At 34.1% G+C, this 15,574-nt stretch overlaps 1 protein-coding gene across 1 annotated transcript in view; it reads left to right on the top strand.

Moving 5' to 3' along the window:
• The window catches only part of CLSTN2 (calsyntenin 2), a 284,420-nt gene that overhangs the window by 209,704 nt on the left and 59,142 nt on the right, over window positions 1-15,574 (top strand). Inside the window, exons 6-8 of the mRNA XM_081953844.1 lie at window positions 533-718; window positions 1,527-1,775; window positions 2,009-2,130. Coding sequence (XP_081809970.1) covers window positions 533-718; window positions 1,527-1,775; window positions 2,009-2,130 — 557 coding nt within the window. The remainder of the gene's footprint in view (window positions 1-532; window positions 719-1,526; window positions 1,776-2,008; window positions 2,131-15,574) is intronic.

Below are 15,574 nucleotides of genomic sequence, written 5' to 3'. Positions count from 1 at the left end.
GATTGAAGATTTTCCTGTAACATTTCAGCATTCAATACAAATGTCTGCAAGAGAAAAGCTAGCCCAGCTTATCTCCTGCATTCATTCAGATGAATGTCTGTTTGGAAAATGAAAGTCATTATAGAAATATGGTAATTCCAAACACCTGAACAGATTGAAAATGTACAGTATGTATGATTTCAGTGTGTACTCCCTTTGAGTAGGATGAAACTAAAACAAATTTCTTTATTATGAAATCTTATCTTGGTAGCTTTTGAAACAGTTTCCCAACAATTTTGTTTACTTTTGGTTGACTTTTACATTAAGTTCTTTATTGTATACACAGATGAGAACAAAGACATCTGCAATTGCATTTCATTTTCTTAATGACATGTTTTTAAATTCTGACTAGTGTGTGGTTTTTTAAAAAAAAACCAAGCTCCTGTTCATACTTGTTTCTAAAAATGCACAAAATACAAAAACGTCTATAGAGATATAAAACATGTTATATAATTGGCCATGTTGTAGTGTGTAATAATATTTCTATTTTTAGACTGGAAAAGGCATATTGAGTACAAGCCTGGTTCTGGAAGCATACCTTTATTTCCCATTATTCACCTGGAGACTTGTGATGGACCAGTTTCTTCTATCCATGCCACTGTTGAGCTTCAGACCAACTATATTGGAAAAGGCTGTGATCGCGAGACATATTCTGAGAAATCTCTGCAGAAATTATGTGGTACATATTAATGTATATATAATTCTGGCTGGTAGTGACAGTGCTGGTATTTATGTAGAAACTAAAAGGCACATTTCTTTTCTGTTAATATTCAATTATATGGGGACAAAGACAACATGTCTGCAATTAGCAGGCTTGATGTGAATAATAAGTGCATATATAATTCAAATAAACAATATTCTGAAACAACTGAATTTGCTGTTACGAAGTCAGCAAAAAAATCTTATTTTAAAGTATTTGCTGCATTTTTATGAGTAGAAATTGATCCTTTTCAACATCTGTATATCAGGCAAAATAGGTCATTTATTTATGTAGAAGGATACAGATGACCATATATCCAGCTTTTTAACTAATTAATACAATTCTTTTACTGGGGTTCTGTAAGGATGATGGGAAGACTCTTTAGACTTTTTAAAATAATTTAAAAAGTTTGAAGAAGAAAATGATTGATTACTAGGTTGACAAATAGCCAAAATCCACATGTTAACAATATGAAGACAATGATTATATAGTTCAAAGTTGTTTTTTTTATAAATTAAAATATAACTAAATCAGGGCTACTGGTCTATCTAGCATAGCCTCTTGTCATTCTGACCAAGCAGTGGCTACAAACTTACTTAGTCCTCCTGCTGCCACTAGTACCTTTTTAATGGACAAGAATTAAGCCTGGGAAGATTAAATGCAAAAAAAATGTCTGTTATCATTAAAATGAGACAATGAAGGGTAATCCTGGCTTTCATACACTGAATTTAGATAACAGCTTTCTCATTAATGTCTCATCAATCTCTTCATTGTATGTCATCCACAGGAGCATCTTCAGGTGCCATTGACCTATTACCAACACATAGCGCTACAAATAACTGGACAGCTGGTCTTCTGATGGACAGCAATGATATGGTTTTTAAATTTGATGGAAAACAAGGTGCCAAAATTCCTGATGGAATAGTACCAAAGAATCTAACTGATCACTTTACCATCACCATGTGGATGAAACATGGCCCAAGTCCAGGATTAAGAGCAGAGAAGGAAACTATTTTGTGTAATTCTGATAAGACAGGTAACTCAACATCTGTACTTCCTTCATTCTTCTTTCAAATTTAAATGTTCAATACAAGTAGATATTGAAAAATAACAAACACTTGCAAGAATTAGCCTCAAGTTCTTTTTTGCACTGAATCAAGTATTGATTTTTAATAATTTAATTTCAAATTAATTGTATAATCTGATTTTAATCATTCATTACACATGCCAATATATTTCTCATCTTGGTTTATTTTTATTTTTTTTTAGAAATGAATCGACACCATTATGCACTTTATGTGCATAATTGTCGACTAGTATTTTTGTTACGGAAAGATTTTGACCAAGCTGATACCTTCCGTCCTGCAGAATTTCACTGGAAGCTTGACCAGGTACATAAATTAGCTTTTATTATAATAATTACCTAAAATTTCTTCCATAGTGTTACATGAAGAATGTATCCATACAGTAGACTCTAAACCTGCATTTACCAATCTGAAATTTCTAGGTCCTAAAGTTCAGTATTCTAGAGAGCCCCAGGTTTGGGAAGGCTTTCACATAACAGTATCTAGTCCTAATTAAGTCATGAATTATGACTGAGTGAGTACTCTACTGGATGTTGTTGAAGTACATTAGCCAGGAGAATTTCAATTAATGAATGTTAAGAGTCCAACTACAACTTGAGAAAATAAAATTCTACCACTAAATTGGAGGCTCTGCTTGAACATTAAATTATTCCTGTTTGTACCAAACTGTAGTCTTCCACCATTTTTTTCTTTCCTTCAAGTTTTTCAGAATACCTATCTCAATGAAGATAAATAATATTTATTTTGCGAGTTAAAAATGTATTCACCATCCAAGGCAATTTAGAGAAGTAGTTCTGAAGATTCCTTCAACTTCTCGATCAGAAAGTTTACAGAACTTTAAATTTGAAGCAGCAGCTGAATTGGAAGCTCAGCTGTTCAGTGCCAGTACAGTCTCCAGAAACTTCAAAAGCAGTGTAACATCTAGGCTGCAGAACTGATCCTGGAATGGCCCAGCCCATGCATGTGGAAGTGATCTGAGATTACAATGGGTATTTTCAGAGACTTTATGTAGCTGAATCTTTCAGCACATTTATTCCATAGAGATGCCACACTGAACAAAGTGTTAAAGGTTGTGGCAACTCTAGTGAAAATTTATAATAAAGAAATATTTTCAGTCTTCTCGAACACCTGCGAGATGCAGAAAACCTTTTTTTCTTAGCTGATTACATATGATAGCCATGGGACCTCATGCATGTGGAGAGTTGGTACTGATGAAGGTTAATACAGTGCAATGTAATAAATCTCATCAAATGGATAGATATTAGAAGTTTGAACACTTTGCAATTGAATTGAAGAAATGCTCGGAGCTTGCTTGAGTGAGGGCATAATATCTCTTTGCTATTCATTAAGGAGACGAGTGCTATCAGACATCTGTGCAAGGCATAAGAAAAGATGTTATTGTTTTAAGAATCACCTTATGATTTTAATATATAGTATTTTTTTTTAAAAGGGTGTTTTTTTAAGTAATGCTGAACTAAAAGAGGCTGCCTTAATGAATTGCTGAGAACTGTTTTCAAGAGATCCAAAACACTTCCAAATCAGTTTTGAAATTTTGTATCAGTTGACAAGGGAACTTATTCCAAAGATACATAAAAAATAAACTAGAAAGTAAAAAGTTTTGCTCTGACAATATTCCTCAACTAGAATGGGATTCCATCAGAAAAAAATCCCAGTTTTCTACATTTGTATTTAGTTTTGAAAACCTTTTTGTATATATATTACAAAATAAATCTAATTTCTAATAAATTTTGGAAATCTTTTTGTATATATTCATTTAGCGGTTCACTAAAATTTATATAGATGCCTAGAATTTTAACAAAAATGATGGGAGTGATTATATAACAAAAAAGCTTTCATTTCAAAATTATTTTGTTTAAAAACACACCTTTTTACTTATTATACACACATTTCTTATATAGTGGATTGCAGATAGCCTGATTTTTTAAAAACCAACAAAACATTAAGAATCATCATATAAATGCAGAATGCTACAAGTAACTGTAAAGTGGATCCTCCCAACATATGGTTATATGACGATGGAGTGACATGATGATTTATGATGGCTGGGGGTGCTTTATGAGATATAAAGCACTTTCCATAGTCATCCTAACTTCGAACTGTTGTAAAGCAACAACTGCCTGTGTCATTCAATCAGTTTGATTAATTGAAGTTGCAACATAACTAGCAGAAGACTTTTTTGTATTGAATCAATTCATTTTAATTTTCATACATTACAGTTATGCTTATTTGAGAGTCATTACAGATTAATTAGTGATTGTGCCTACAATTCTATACCTTCTTAGAAATAAAACCTATTTAATTAAGAAAACTATATTGCACACCATTAGTTGATTTTATGTGTCCACTGAATATAGCGTATAAGATATTATTTACAATCTGTATTTGAAGATAAATGTATAGTACTTAATACAGTAATTCCATACAGTGTAGCTTCTGTTCAATCGGGTAAAGAAAAGGCACACTCAGGCTTAGGCAGCAACAGTTCTTTATTAAATCTGAAACAACTATGTACAATCCAGCGAAGGTTCAGTCTGACAGCAGCCCTTTTATAGGGAGCTGTCAGACCCTTCGACCAATGAGGTTGAACCTCTGTTCCCGCTGGAACAGAGGACCTTGGTATAAACCATTGTAACTGATTCTGGTATCTAACAGCTTCCTTATAAGAGAAACTGATAAATTGACTCCAAAATTCTTGTTATGAATGAATGAAATGAAGTGGAGAAGAATAAGAACTGCTTTATCCTGTCAGTCTTTCTGCTTGTTGTTGGCTAGATTTAGAACGATTCACTTTTAGCGAAAATATATTTTCCTTCTGCATGTATTTCTTTTGCTGTTTTACTAGGCCCAACAGTTTATTATGAAAATGAAAACAATGATTAAATGTCAATATACTGATTATTAAAGAAACCACTTCTGTATATTTATTGGGATATTCAAAAAATCTAAAATAAACATTTACTTAATGGTTTTATATATTTAACAAATTGTATATATCGGGTTAGGGTTAGGGTTAAGGTTAGATGATATGAATATGTGTATTGCAATGAAATAATATTTTATGAATTCCTTTAATTTAATTTAATTTAAAAGGTGGCAAAAAGAATATATAAAATGAGCTATTCTAGCATAGAATCACCCGAATGCTTAGTTATTTTATGTATGACATCTGATAAGATAATAACAATTTATTTTAATAAATTCATTGTTAAGTTTTCTTTCTCCGTGGAAATCTTTGCTATGCCATTCATATTTTGAGGTGATGTTTGTTACATAAAATGACTAAATTATTTGACAGTTTCAAGTACGCTTCACTCTAAAATCTCATTCCAATTCCAATTCTATGTCTGGATCAAGCTGTCATGAACTCCTGGATAAATATGCCTATAAAGAATGCATTTAACCATATTTGATGTTTCTAAGAGACCAGGAATCCCAAATCAAAATATTTTTCCAGTCATGTCACCCTTTTCAACTTCTGCAGCACAGCTCTATTTATCCTTAACCTGCATAATAGCTGTCTGTGGCAGATTGCTACTTACATTCTCTGCATTTCTGCTCTTACATTCAGAAGAATCTATCACGTTTCGCTGGAATTTTCCAGACATCAACTGAGATCTGAAACAAAGTTTCAGGGGCACACAAGTCTATGCAAAATATTGACAACCCTTTGGTGACTTACAGGGAAACTATAGTGCCAAAGTTCAGAGGCAAAAATCATGCTAGAAATCATTTTCTAGCATGATTTTCCCCATTTTGTTAATAAGTTTTTGTTCTTCAAATAATGTATCCCCAAGTCAAAAGGAAAAGAACATTTAATCCTACCTTTACAATATCCTGTTTAGTCTTTCAGAAACAAATTTAAATTTAAAATGTACCATGGTTGGAAAAAAAAGTTTTATCCCTGCACTGGAATCCTTTTCCATATCTCCTAATAGTTTGACATGGCCAAAAAATGTAGATCCTGAAATGTGGAGTAAAGTAAGCCAGAAAAATGTATTATGAGTTTCCATTTGACTATGTGTATCATTGACATAGATACCATGATTGATAATTTTATTGCATGGGTATTTTATACAGAATGTTATGGCTATTTGCCCCAATTCTTTGCTCTTAGGCATTGGAGTCCTCAGGATGACTAGGGCAATGCCTATTTAGTCTTTAAATACTTTGTTATCTCTAGGTCCTTCTTAAATTTCTGCCCCATAGTGTTGTATCCATACTATTAATAATCAATTTGAAATACTAGTATATTTTTACATTTTAGTGATTCTATGTACTGTGTTAACCATTTGTGTGCTGTTGTTTAGCATTATATAATTATAAACCTCTTACATAAATGTTTATAGTTGTATTCATAGCTGATTTTGAAATCCTACACATAATCACATAAAAAGACATATATGCATATAGTACTTGGTCCTCTGCTTTTATATTTATGCTAGGACCTTAAATTCTACCATAGTTATTCTTATAATACATAAGTTATTTAATATAATGGTTTTAATATTAGTGTTGATTATAAATCTTGATGGTGAATGACCAAAATGAGGGATGGACGGATAAATGGACAGAGGGATGGACAGATGAATTTGATTATACAAAAAGGGACATGGAGCCATGTGTGTGTGTCTGTGCGCGCACACACACACTCGTGTGTTTACACAAATATCAATCATTTCCCCATCACTATTTCAATATATAAAGGACTAGGAACAATCATACATCTGTCCTAACATTCTGATGTGAAGAAAGTTCTAACTTTATATTTTTAATTGAATTCAGTTAAATGTACATTTTAACTGAATTAAAGTTTCCAATTTTAAAAGGAAATAGAAATATGCATAGCAGCCTGTAGGTGTATGAGTGACTTTTTTCCCTCCTCTCCTTCTTTGCTTCTTTCTCCCCTAACTTTCAAACTATATCTGGACATTAGCATTGATTCCAATCTACGTTTAAAGAAAAACTTGATTTTGTTTTTGGAAACCTAAAACAAGGTTTCCTGCTTCTAGAACTTTGTAACCAAGGTGAGATGATGATGATAATATGAAGTACTAATTATAGGGCTGCTTCTTTTGAAGTTCTGTTAAGCAAAGCTTTAAGTATGTATCTCAAAATCCTATTCAAGCGAAATGCAAGACTGTATAAATCCTTAAAAGACATACTCCGTCATGCTTGGAAGCTTGCACAATTTGTCTTTCAGTTTTTAAAGCACACGTTCCCAGGCTTGCATTAAGGATATCAGCAGTCTACAAAGTAGTTGCATGAGCAGGAAAAAAGACAGCTTGGTTTAACGATTTGAAGAAAAGTGTTTCATACCACTTTTAAAGGTTCTACTATTTACTAGGAAGAACAGTAAAAATTAACTGACCTATATACTTTTTAAATTTAAGATTATTGTAGTTAACTTGACTTTAATATAAATTGCTAAGTTTTGTACAACTCCAGTATTTTAAGAAAGGGAATTTCAATTTTAATAGCATAGTAACATAGATCTTATCAGCAAGAAACTGCATATTATTTATACAATAGACTAAATTATTAATAGATCTATGTCATTCATTAGTATCTTCTAAATCCAAATGTCTATCCCATTAAATATTGTAATTATGTCCAACTTCATATTTATATTCCTTCTGATAAAAGTTTTGGCCTTAATATATATAGCTACTATATCTAAGAAATAACTTTAAACATTTCTGGCTGCTTAAAAATACCCATATTTTAATAGAATAAAATAAAATGGCAGTAATCTAATTCTTTTTCTTTAAAAGCTTACATTTGTCAACTTAACTTTTTAGGTTACCTTCAGAAAATGTGGTTAAAGATATTGAACTCAGGTAATATAAGCAGTCTTTCCTGTGAGCGAGCATTTTTATAAAATGGTTTATTTTGACAAAATAATTATCACATAGGTTTAACAGATAACTAATTATTCTGTTTGTGAAGTGTGGTATATAATCAACCTGTCTCTCTCAAATGTTTTACTATATAATTAAATAGCCAGAAAATAATATTTAAATAAAGTAATTTTTCCTAGAGTTGGGGGCATTTAACTTATACACTGATCTCTTATTTTAAACAATTAAAAGAAAGGATCACATTTCCAAATGTATTCATTACATATTCTGGGTATAAAATGGGAAATATTTCAATATACCTGAGTATGTTACTTTCATATAATTAGCACTTTTATATATAAAAATAACTTTGTCTTGAAATTCCATAGTTAACAATGATACATTTTGGATAGAAAGCAAAAACTGTTCATCCAGACTTCATCTTTTTATTTCTCTGCCTTTATTTCCCTTCCTTGGTTGGCTTTATTTAGCACACAAGACAAATGTGGCAGCTGTCATAAAGTTTAGTAAGATCAGATCGGATTAGTATTTGAATTGTAGGCCACCAGAAAATTCTTGGGTTGTATATTAGACTGGGAAATGAAAAAAAAAATACACAAGGCAATAGCAAATATCGTCTATGCATAGCCAAGAAAACTACATAACAGTATTTATGAAGTTATCAGTGATAGAAATGATTTTAAAATATTTTAAATTAATCTTTAGTGCAACAATAAGTCATTTGTAGTGAATGGGACAAGTTGGTGGAAGGGGAGAAAGAGTCACACTATATGTATTTTAATTGTGAAAAAGTTCTAAAGAAAAACAGGTCTTAAAAACCAAGAGCGTTGGATTATACAATATTGCAGGCAGTAAATTCGGTGTAGCATTTATTCATGTATTTACTACTGTCAAAACAATTTATTGACGGAAATTGTCAAAAGAGATTTATTTAATTTGATTTATTTGTATCCCACCTTTATTATTTTTTTACAAATAACTCAAATTGGCAAGCATATCCTACATCTTCTTCCTCCTATCTTCCCCACAATAACAACCCTGTGAGATGGGTTGGGCTGAGAAAGAGTAACTGGCCAAGATCACCCAGGACTTAAACTCACCATTTCCAGCTTTCTAGCCTGGTGTCTTAACCACTAGACCAAATTATTTTTTTATTTATGTATTATTTATTTATTTACATATACAGTATACTTGGGTGTGTATGTATGTATGCTTTTTTAAAAAATCTATTTGCAGAATTTCTTATCTGCTCCAATCAGGGGGATATAATTCCATCTTCATAAACTCATATGAAAATAATAACAAAGTACATAAGCTAAATAAATTTATAAAATCATATATCTAAGACTGGGAATGCACAATCATCCAAGTGCATAATTAAAACACATTTAGTTCCTGAAGACAACATGACCATGGGTGGGTTCCAGCAGGCACTACTGCAGGTTTGCTCATGAGCACGCTTGATGCGCGCTATGCATGCATGTGCAGTGCAATTAAAATTGTTCTTGCGCAGGTGCAGAACTGAAAAACAAGGTGAGAACCGGTTCGAGGGTGTGGCTGGCCTGGGTCGCTGCCTGTTCCATTGACCCAAACCGCCAAACCACTACCAGTTCGGCCAAACAGGTCCGAACCGGTAGGAACCCACCACTCAACATACCTCAGGACTTAATAAATAGCCAGGTTTTCATATTAAAGTGAAAAGAATGGGGCTGTTCTGTTTTTGGGGGGAGAATTATTCTGGTGGTGGTGGAGATACATTTGAGCAGAATTTTTTTTAAAAATTGTCTCTTGAGGATTCTTCAGTTTAGATTTCTGCACTGAACTAGGTTTGCTGGCCCAAATGGCTCATTTTAAATCTAGGATACTGTGGTTCCTGATGTGGTTAGTCTTTGGAAAATAAAGCATTTCATTCACATAAGAAATAATGAAAAACAACAGTCTTAAAACTGTCACTTGTAGGCCACGCATAAAATGAGAGTCACATCTGAGCCACCATTAAAAACTAGCTCATATGTATTCTGATCTGCATGATTGCCCCCCACCCCCACCCCGGTCTTTCATTCTCAAGGACATGGTGTTTTTTGCCTGGCATGCTACATACGATTTTAGAGCAGAAATAAAATATTTCAGGAATCTTTGTTGCTAGGGTCATGGTTGATTCAGTTAGGATATATAATTATGTCCCAAAAGGAACAGAATGGGATTTTATTTTATTCTCCAGCCTGGGTTTATTGTTGTTGTTTTGTTTTTGCCTTTGCTATTGAATTTCATCAGCATATTTGGTTTGTAGTCCAGCAGTCATGTGCCTCTTTACAAGATTCCTTCTGTCTTAGAGTGATGTTCAAACAAGAGCTGAAGCATTGCTATTCTTAAAAGATCAGACAATGAAATTTAATGCCCTTCCATTCAATCATGTACAATGAAAAACATAGGCATCCATTAACTTTGCCATATAATTTACTGTATAAATGAGGTCCCTTCATTCAAAACTTTGGTCCTCTATTTTTAATGTAATTATTTGGCTGGAAAGTAATATTCAATATGTTTAGAAATATTCCATCCTAGCAGCACATGGACCACTAGAAATCAGATGTTCTATAACAAAAAGAAAAGGTGTGAATTGTATCAATAGTACACTATTTATTTAATTTTTATCTCCCTGTTATTTGAACAACTCAAAATGGGCTACATACCTAATAGCCCCAAATCAACCATTGTGCTGAGAGAAAGTATATACTGTGTATGGCAGCACCATGCATATGTGATCAGTCCTTCAAATAATCTAGTCTAAATGTTCAATGCTTTAAAGGTTAAAATAGCAGTTTAATCCCAGATGTGTTCCTATAACCCATTGCTAGTGATAGCATATTACAATTACATAGGCAGACTCCTTAACTATATTGTTTATCAGGCAAAACTTTCAAAGTTGGAAATATATCCTACACTTTTTTAATATTATGAAATGTATTTTTGTCTAGCACATGACCGTATATGTCAACTTATGTAATTGTTGCTGGATCTGTAGCTGGTATACCCATCTGAAGTGATAAAGATCACTTCTAGTCTCCAGGAAATTGTAAGTTTGCAATAAAGCAAGCTACATAATCATTTGTCATGGAGTCATTCAGGTTCCCAACCCATCTTATTTGCAGTAAGATTCTGCTTATCCAGTGTCATCTGTTACTAAAATTACAGAGAGTCCTCATATTGTGTAATTGAAAAGAGAGTTTCAGAAATGTGATGTAGCATGCAAAAGTAGGATCCCAAATATATTGTCTGGTTGTTCTTCATATTGAGTTCATTTTCAGAACTCAATACTATAGCAAATCTTAGAAAGAAGAAATCATAGATCTGAAGCTGTTAATTGTACTTTTCCAGGTAGAATTAAATTAAATATTCTGTATTTCAAGGAAACAGACTTCATGATGCAGAAACAGCTTTTAGCCAAGAAATGTAGAAGAGTTGGACTGATGCTGTTGAAACTATTCCTATCTTCTGGCATAGTACTTCACACTATGAGAATTTTAAGAATACAATAGAGGAAATTAAATTGAATTAACACCAGTTGCTCATTCTTTTGATAAGATGTTTGGTGTAAGGCTGAACCAATTTTTTTTCTAACCAAAATCAAACCTGACGTTAGGTTGAAGTAGCTTAAATATGTTCTTCAAAACTTCTTGGATTTTATATCCTATACCTTCTCCAGCACCTCACTAAAAAGTGAGCAGTTAGAAAATGAGCTGTAGAAAGATAGCTGACTCAAACATTCTTTAATTTCTTGTTCACAAAAATAGAAAAAAATCTCCCAATGATCTCCTATTGAATTACTAGGCAATTTTAAAACAATCATTTAGGAAGTCTGTTGGAACCATTGCAAATAATGCAGAACAATGTGGAGCTTGATCTTAACTAATGCAGCAGTTATTTTCTGTGGTGTACTTAAACAGGAGTGCATCTACACAATTACTGTGATAAAAATTTAAGAAATATAGACTTGTATGTGATAATATAAACTTTGTCCCATCTATGGCTGAGAAGGGGTTAAGGTTAGGGATAGAATGTATCATGGGATATTCTGTTTTGTCTGAAACGAGGAAGTAAAGATCCTGTTTTACTTTTTAATTCATTTTAGTGCTATTTGAGAACCATTAATTGTAGTTAATGCTAATTCTGGTTTTGTTTAAACAAAACAGTGTCAAAAATCTGGAAGGTATATCTTTTTAAAGTAGACTATGACTGTAATGAACCCTCAGCTTAGATGTAAACATGAAAACAACAAATGTTTTTCAGAGGAGGAAAGGAGGAAAGAAAATTTAATACACTGTGACTGTGAGGTTTTTTGTTTGTTTGTTTTTCTGTTTTTTGCAATATCATGCCAGGACTGTAGTATGATAGTTTAATGAGACCAGAATGCACACATTTTTGAATAAATGATGTTTATTCTTTGATGTTTTGAAACAGGTGTGTAAATCAGGAGGTTCTAATTAGGAATAAAGGAAGTACATACTCATATCCAGCTAGTATGTTTATCCCAAGCTTTTGGCCAATACTTCACTGACTTATATTAGTATAGTATAACCAAAGCCTTTATAATCCTGCATACAGATTTGTAGATTTCATTTTCAAAGCTTTAAAAAAATATAGCAGGGGAAAGGAAATGGATTACACTTCCAACCAGGAAGGTAAATGTGAATAGCAGCTGAGTAGCAGCTGAGTAGCAGCTGAAATATAAATGCATGCTGTAGAATAAGGATTTACATAAATAATACCTGTAGAGATTATAGCAAGGTTTTAAATTTATTAGTAATATCCCTAAGCACATGTCTCTGGAAATGAAAACATTTAACAAATTCAGAGATATGAGCTCTATTTTCCACTGAGGCAGAATTTATTATTTAAATTATTCAGGGGAGGTTTATATATAGTCACAAAGATATGTGATATGCCAACTAATTTCTAATTATGTTAGCCAGAAGCTCTCCACTGGGAACACTTTGTTTTCTTCAATCAGGGTAAAGCAATGCACATATTATGGTTGCTAAAAATATATTTATTATATTACCAGAGTTCATTATGTGGGAGCATAAACAGAAAATTAATTTTCTTGGATCACATTTACTGAATATTTAATATATATCATGTAACTGAAATCAAATAACGGTTCGTAGATAAAACAGTGAATTCCAGTCATAGCATTAACCTCTGCTACAGAAACATAAGTTTAGAGAATTGCATGAAAAGAAACCATGTAGTATATGACCGTAATAAAAGCGAATTTTTATTTCTTGACTTCAGAGTTAAAACAGGTGCCTAATATTAAACAGGTGAATATATTTTTTAATTTGGACATATATTTACATATTTATAGGTGTTACATATTACCCTTTTGCATTAAAAAAAAAAAACTTCCATTGCCCTTTCTTGTTAGTGAAACTATAAGGTAAAAGTAAAGGTCTCCCCCGCACATATGTGATAGTCGTTCCCGACTCTAGGGGGTGGTGCTCATCTCCATTTGAAAGCCGAAGAGTCAGTGCTATCCAAAGACATGTCCCTGGTCATGTGGCTAGCATGACTAAATGCCGAAGGCACGCGGAACGCTGTTACCTTCCCACCACAGGTGGTTCCTATTTTTCTACTTGCATTTTTACGTGCTTTCAAACTGCTCGGTTGGCAGAAGCTGGGACAAGTAATGGGAGCTCACTCCGTTTTGCAGAGCTAGGGATTTGAACCGCTAAACAGCTGACCTTTCTGATCGACAAGGTCAGCATCTTAGCCACTGAGCCACCATGTCTCTTTTGGTGAAACTATACAAGAAGTCAAAAGTTTTGGTTCCTGAGTTCCATGCAATCTTCCAATATGTTTTGGGGTACTCCACAACCTTACCTCCTGTCTGCTCCTGCACCAGTACATCCTTGACTTTCCTACCCAACCATATTTTGTTTTGTTGCTCTCTTCCCCTGCCTTTCTCAATGGCTTCTGTAAGGTTTCTCCAAATTTTACCTCCATGGCACTCTCTGTTCTTTATCCAGAGATAAAGAATAAATATTTTTCAGATTTATTTTTACCTATTAATGGGATGTTGATTTTATGGGAAATATTTTTGATGTTCCTGTATTCAACTCACAGTGGTGAATAGTCAGCACAATACTAGTCTTTCTCTTCCAGTCTAAAATTGCAGATATGAATTTAACATAATAGTGATCACAAAATAGTGATATAAAAAAGAGCCAGATTTCCCTCTCCCTTTCCTCCATAAGATTTAAATTTGAACCCTTTAATGAAAATGATAGAATTCCAGAAGTATAAGAAGGCCGTGTACCTGAAGTGGAAAAAAAGTAGAATTTGCTATCTTTCCAACTATCTTTGCTATCTTTCTGATAAAAATAATAGTTATTTTTTGCTTATTTGCTTATTCTAACTCGGTTAGAAACCAGGAGACTGTGAATTCAACTTTTGGTCTGAAAGCTGGCTGGATGACCTTGGGCCAATCACTTACTCTCAAGTAAGGGCATCAGGTTTGGGTAATAAATAAATAAATCAGTCAATTTCCTTTGGAGCCAAATGGATCAGCATTTGATAGATCTGAAAAAAAGTGGACTCTGGACTTGTGGGAAAAAGTTAAAAGGGAAAAGTTGAGTAGTATAGTTTGGGAAACAGCAAAGAGAAAGTAGAGATGCTGCAGAAGGGGAAACCACTATTCGTGAATAAATGAACATTTTCCTTTCACTCCTGGGATTCTTTGTGACGGAGAGTATTTATTTCAATCAATGATTAGATAAATATGGGAAATGGTTTAAGACAAGCTCACTTTCTCCCTTAATTAGGTCCCATAAAATATAGAGGAAACCCAACAAACATGGTATGCATGTGATGAATATGATGCCAAATGAGTTAATTTAGGAAAACGGGATAGAAACCTGAAAAATTTCCAATCTAAGCAAACTCAATGGCAGTTCCAGGATGAAACAATGGAATAACAAACTTTGGACTTACTCCTGATTGGCAAGACATGTTGATGAAAGCTAAAAGGTGGAAGAAAAAGCCAGACCAGTTTCTGCAAAGAAGCACCCAGAACAAGCCCATTGCACACAACATTAAACAATGTTGTTTAAATCTGTTCTAGGAATGGAGGATTGTTGAGACTGGAGCAGGTTCAATGCTACAGTTCTTAGAGAAGGAATAGAGCAGTGATGGCAAACATTTTTCACCTCGGGTGTCAAAAGCACAAGTATGCTCATTATTGCACAAGCTTGCGTGTCCACTCCATAATTTGATACCCCCATGCCGTGCCCCCAGCACATGTGCACGTGACCCCCCTGCCCTGTGCATGCACACATGGTGTTCTTGGAGCCTGGGGACGGTGAAAATGCCCTCCCCGCCCCCCAGAATTTCTCGGAGGCCAGAAACAGCCTATTTTCTGACTTCCGCTGGGCCCGGCAGGTCTGTTTTTCACCTTCCCCAGGCTCCAGAGGCTTTCTAGGAGCCTAGGGAGGGCGAAAAACCACCCAATGCTCAAAATGGACGTTCAGGAATAGATGTCTGGATTGCCAGTTGGGCTGTTTTTCTCCCTCTAGAAATGAAAAACCACCCAATGTGCAAACCAGAAGTCCATTCCCGAACTTTCAGTTTGGACATTGGGTGGTTTTTTGCCCTCCAGAGGCTTCAGGGAAACCCCCGGAGAGCAAAAACAGCCGAAATGTAAGGCCAAAAATCAGCTGGCCAGAGCATGCATGCTCACTGGAGCTGACAGGGCAACGCCTTGTGTGCCCTCAGAAATGGCTACATGTGCCATCTGTGGCACGTGTGCCATAGGTTTGCCATCACGGGAATAGAGTTTTCAGAGGTGGGTTGCTCCCAGTTCATCCCGGATC

Source organism: Natrix helvetica (assembly GCF_964273705.1).
Source record: "Natrix helvetica genome assembly, chromosome: 5".
Classification (NCBI taxonomy): domain Eukaryota; kingdom Metazoa; phylum Chordata; class Lepidosauria; order Squamata; family Natricidae; genus Natrix; species Natrix helvetica.
The sequence above is the reverse complement of the archived record's forward strand: the minus strand, read 5'-3'. Positions and strand labels throughout refer to the sequence as shown.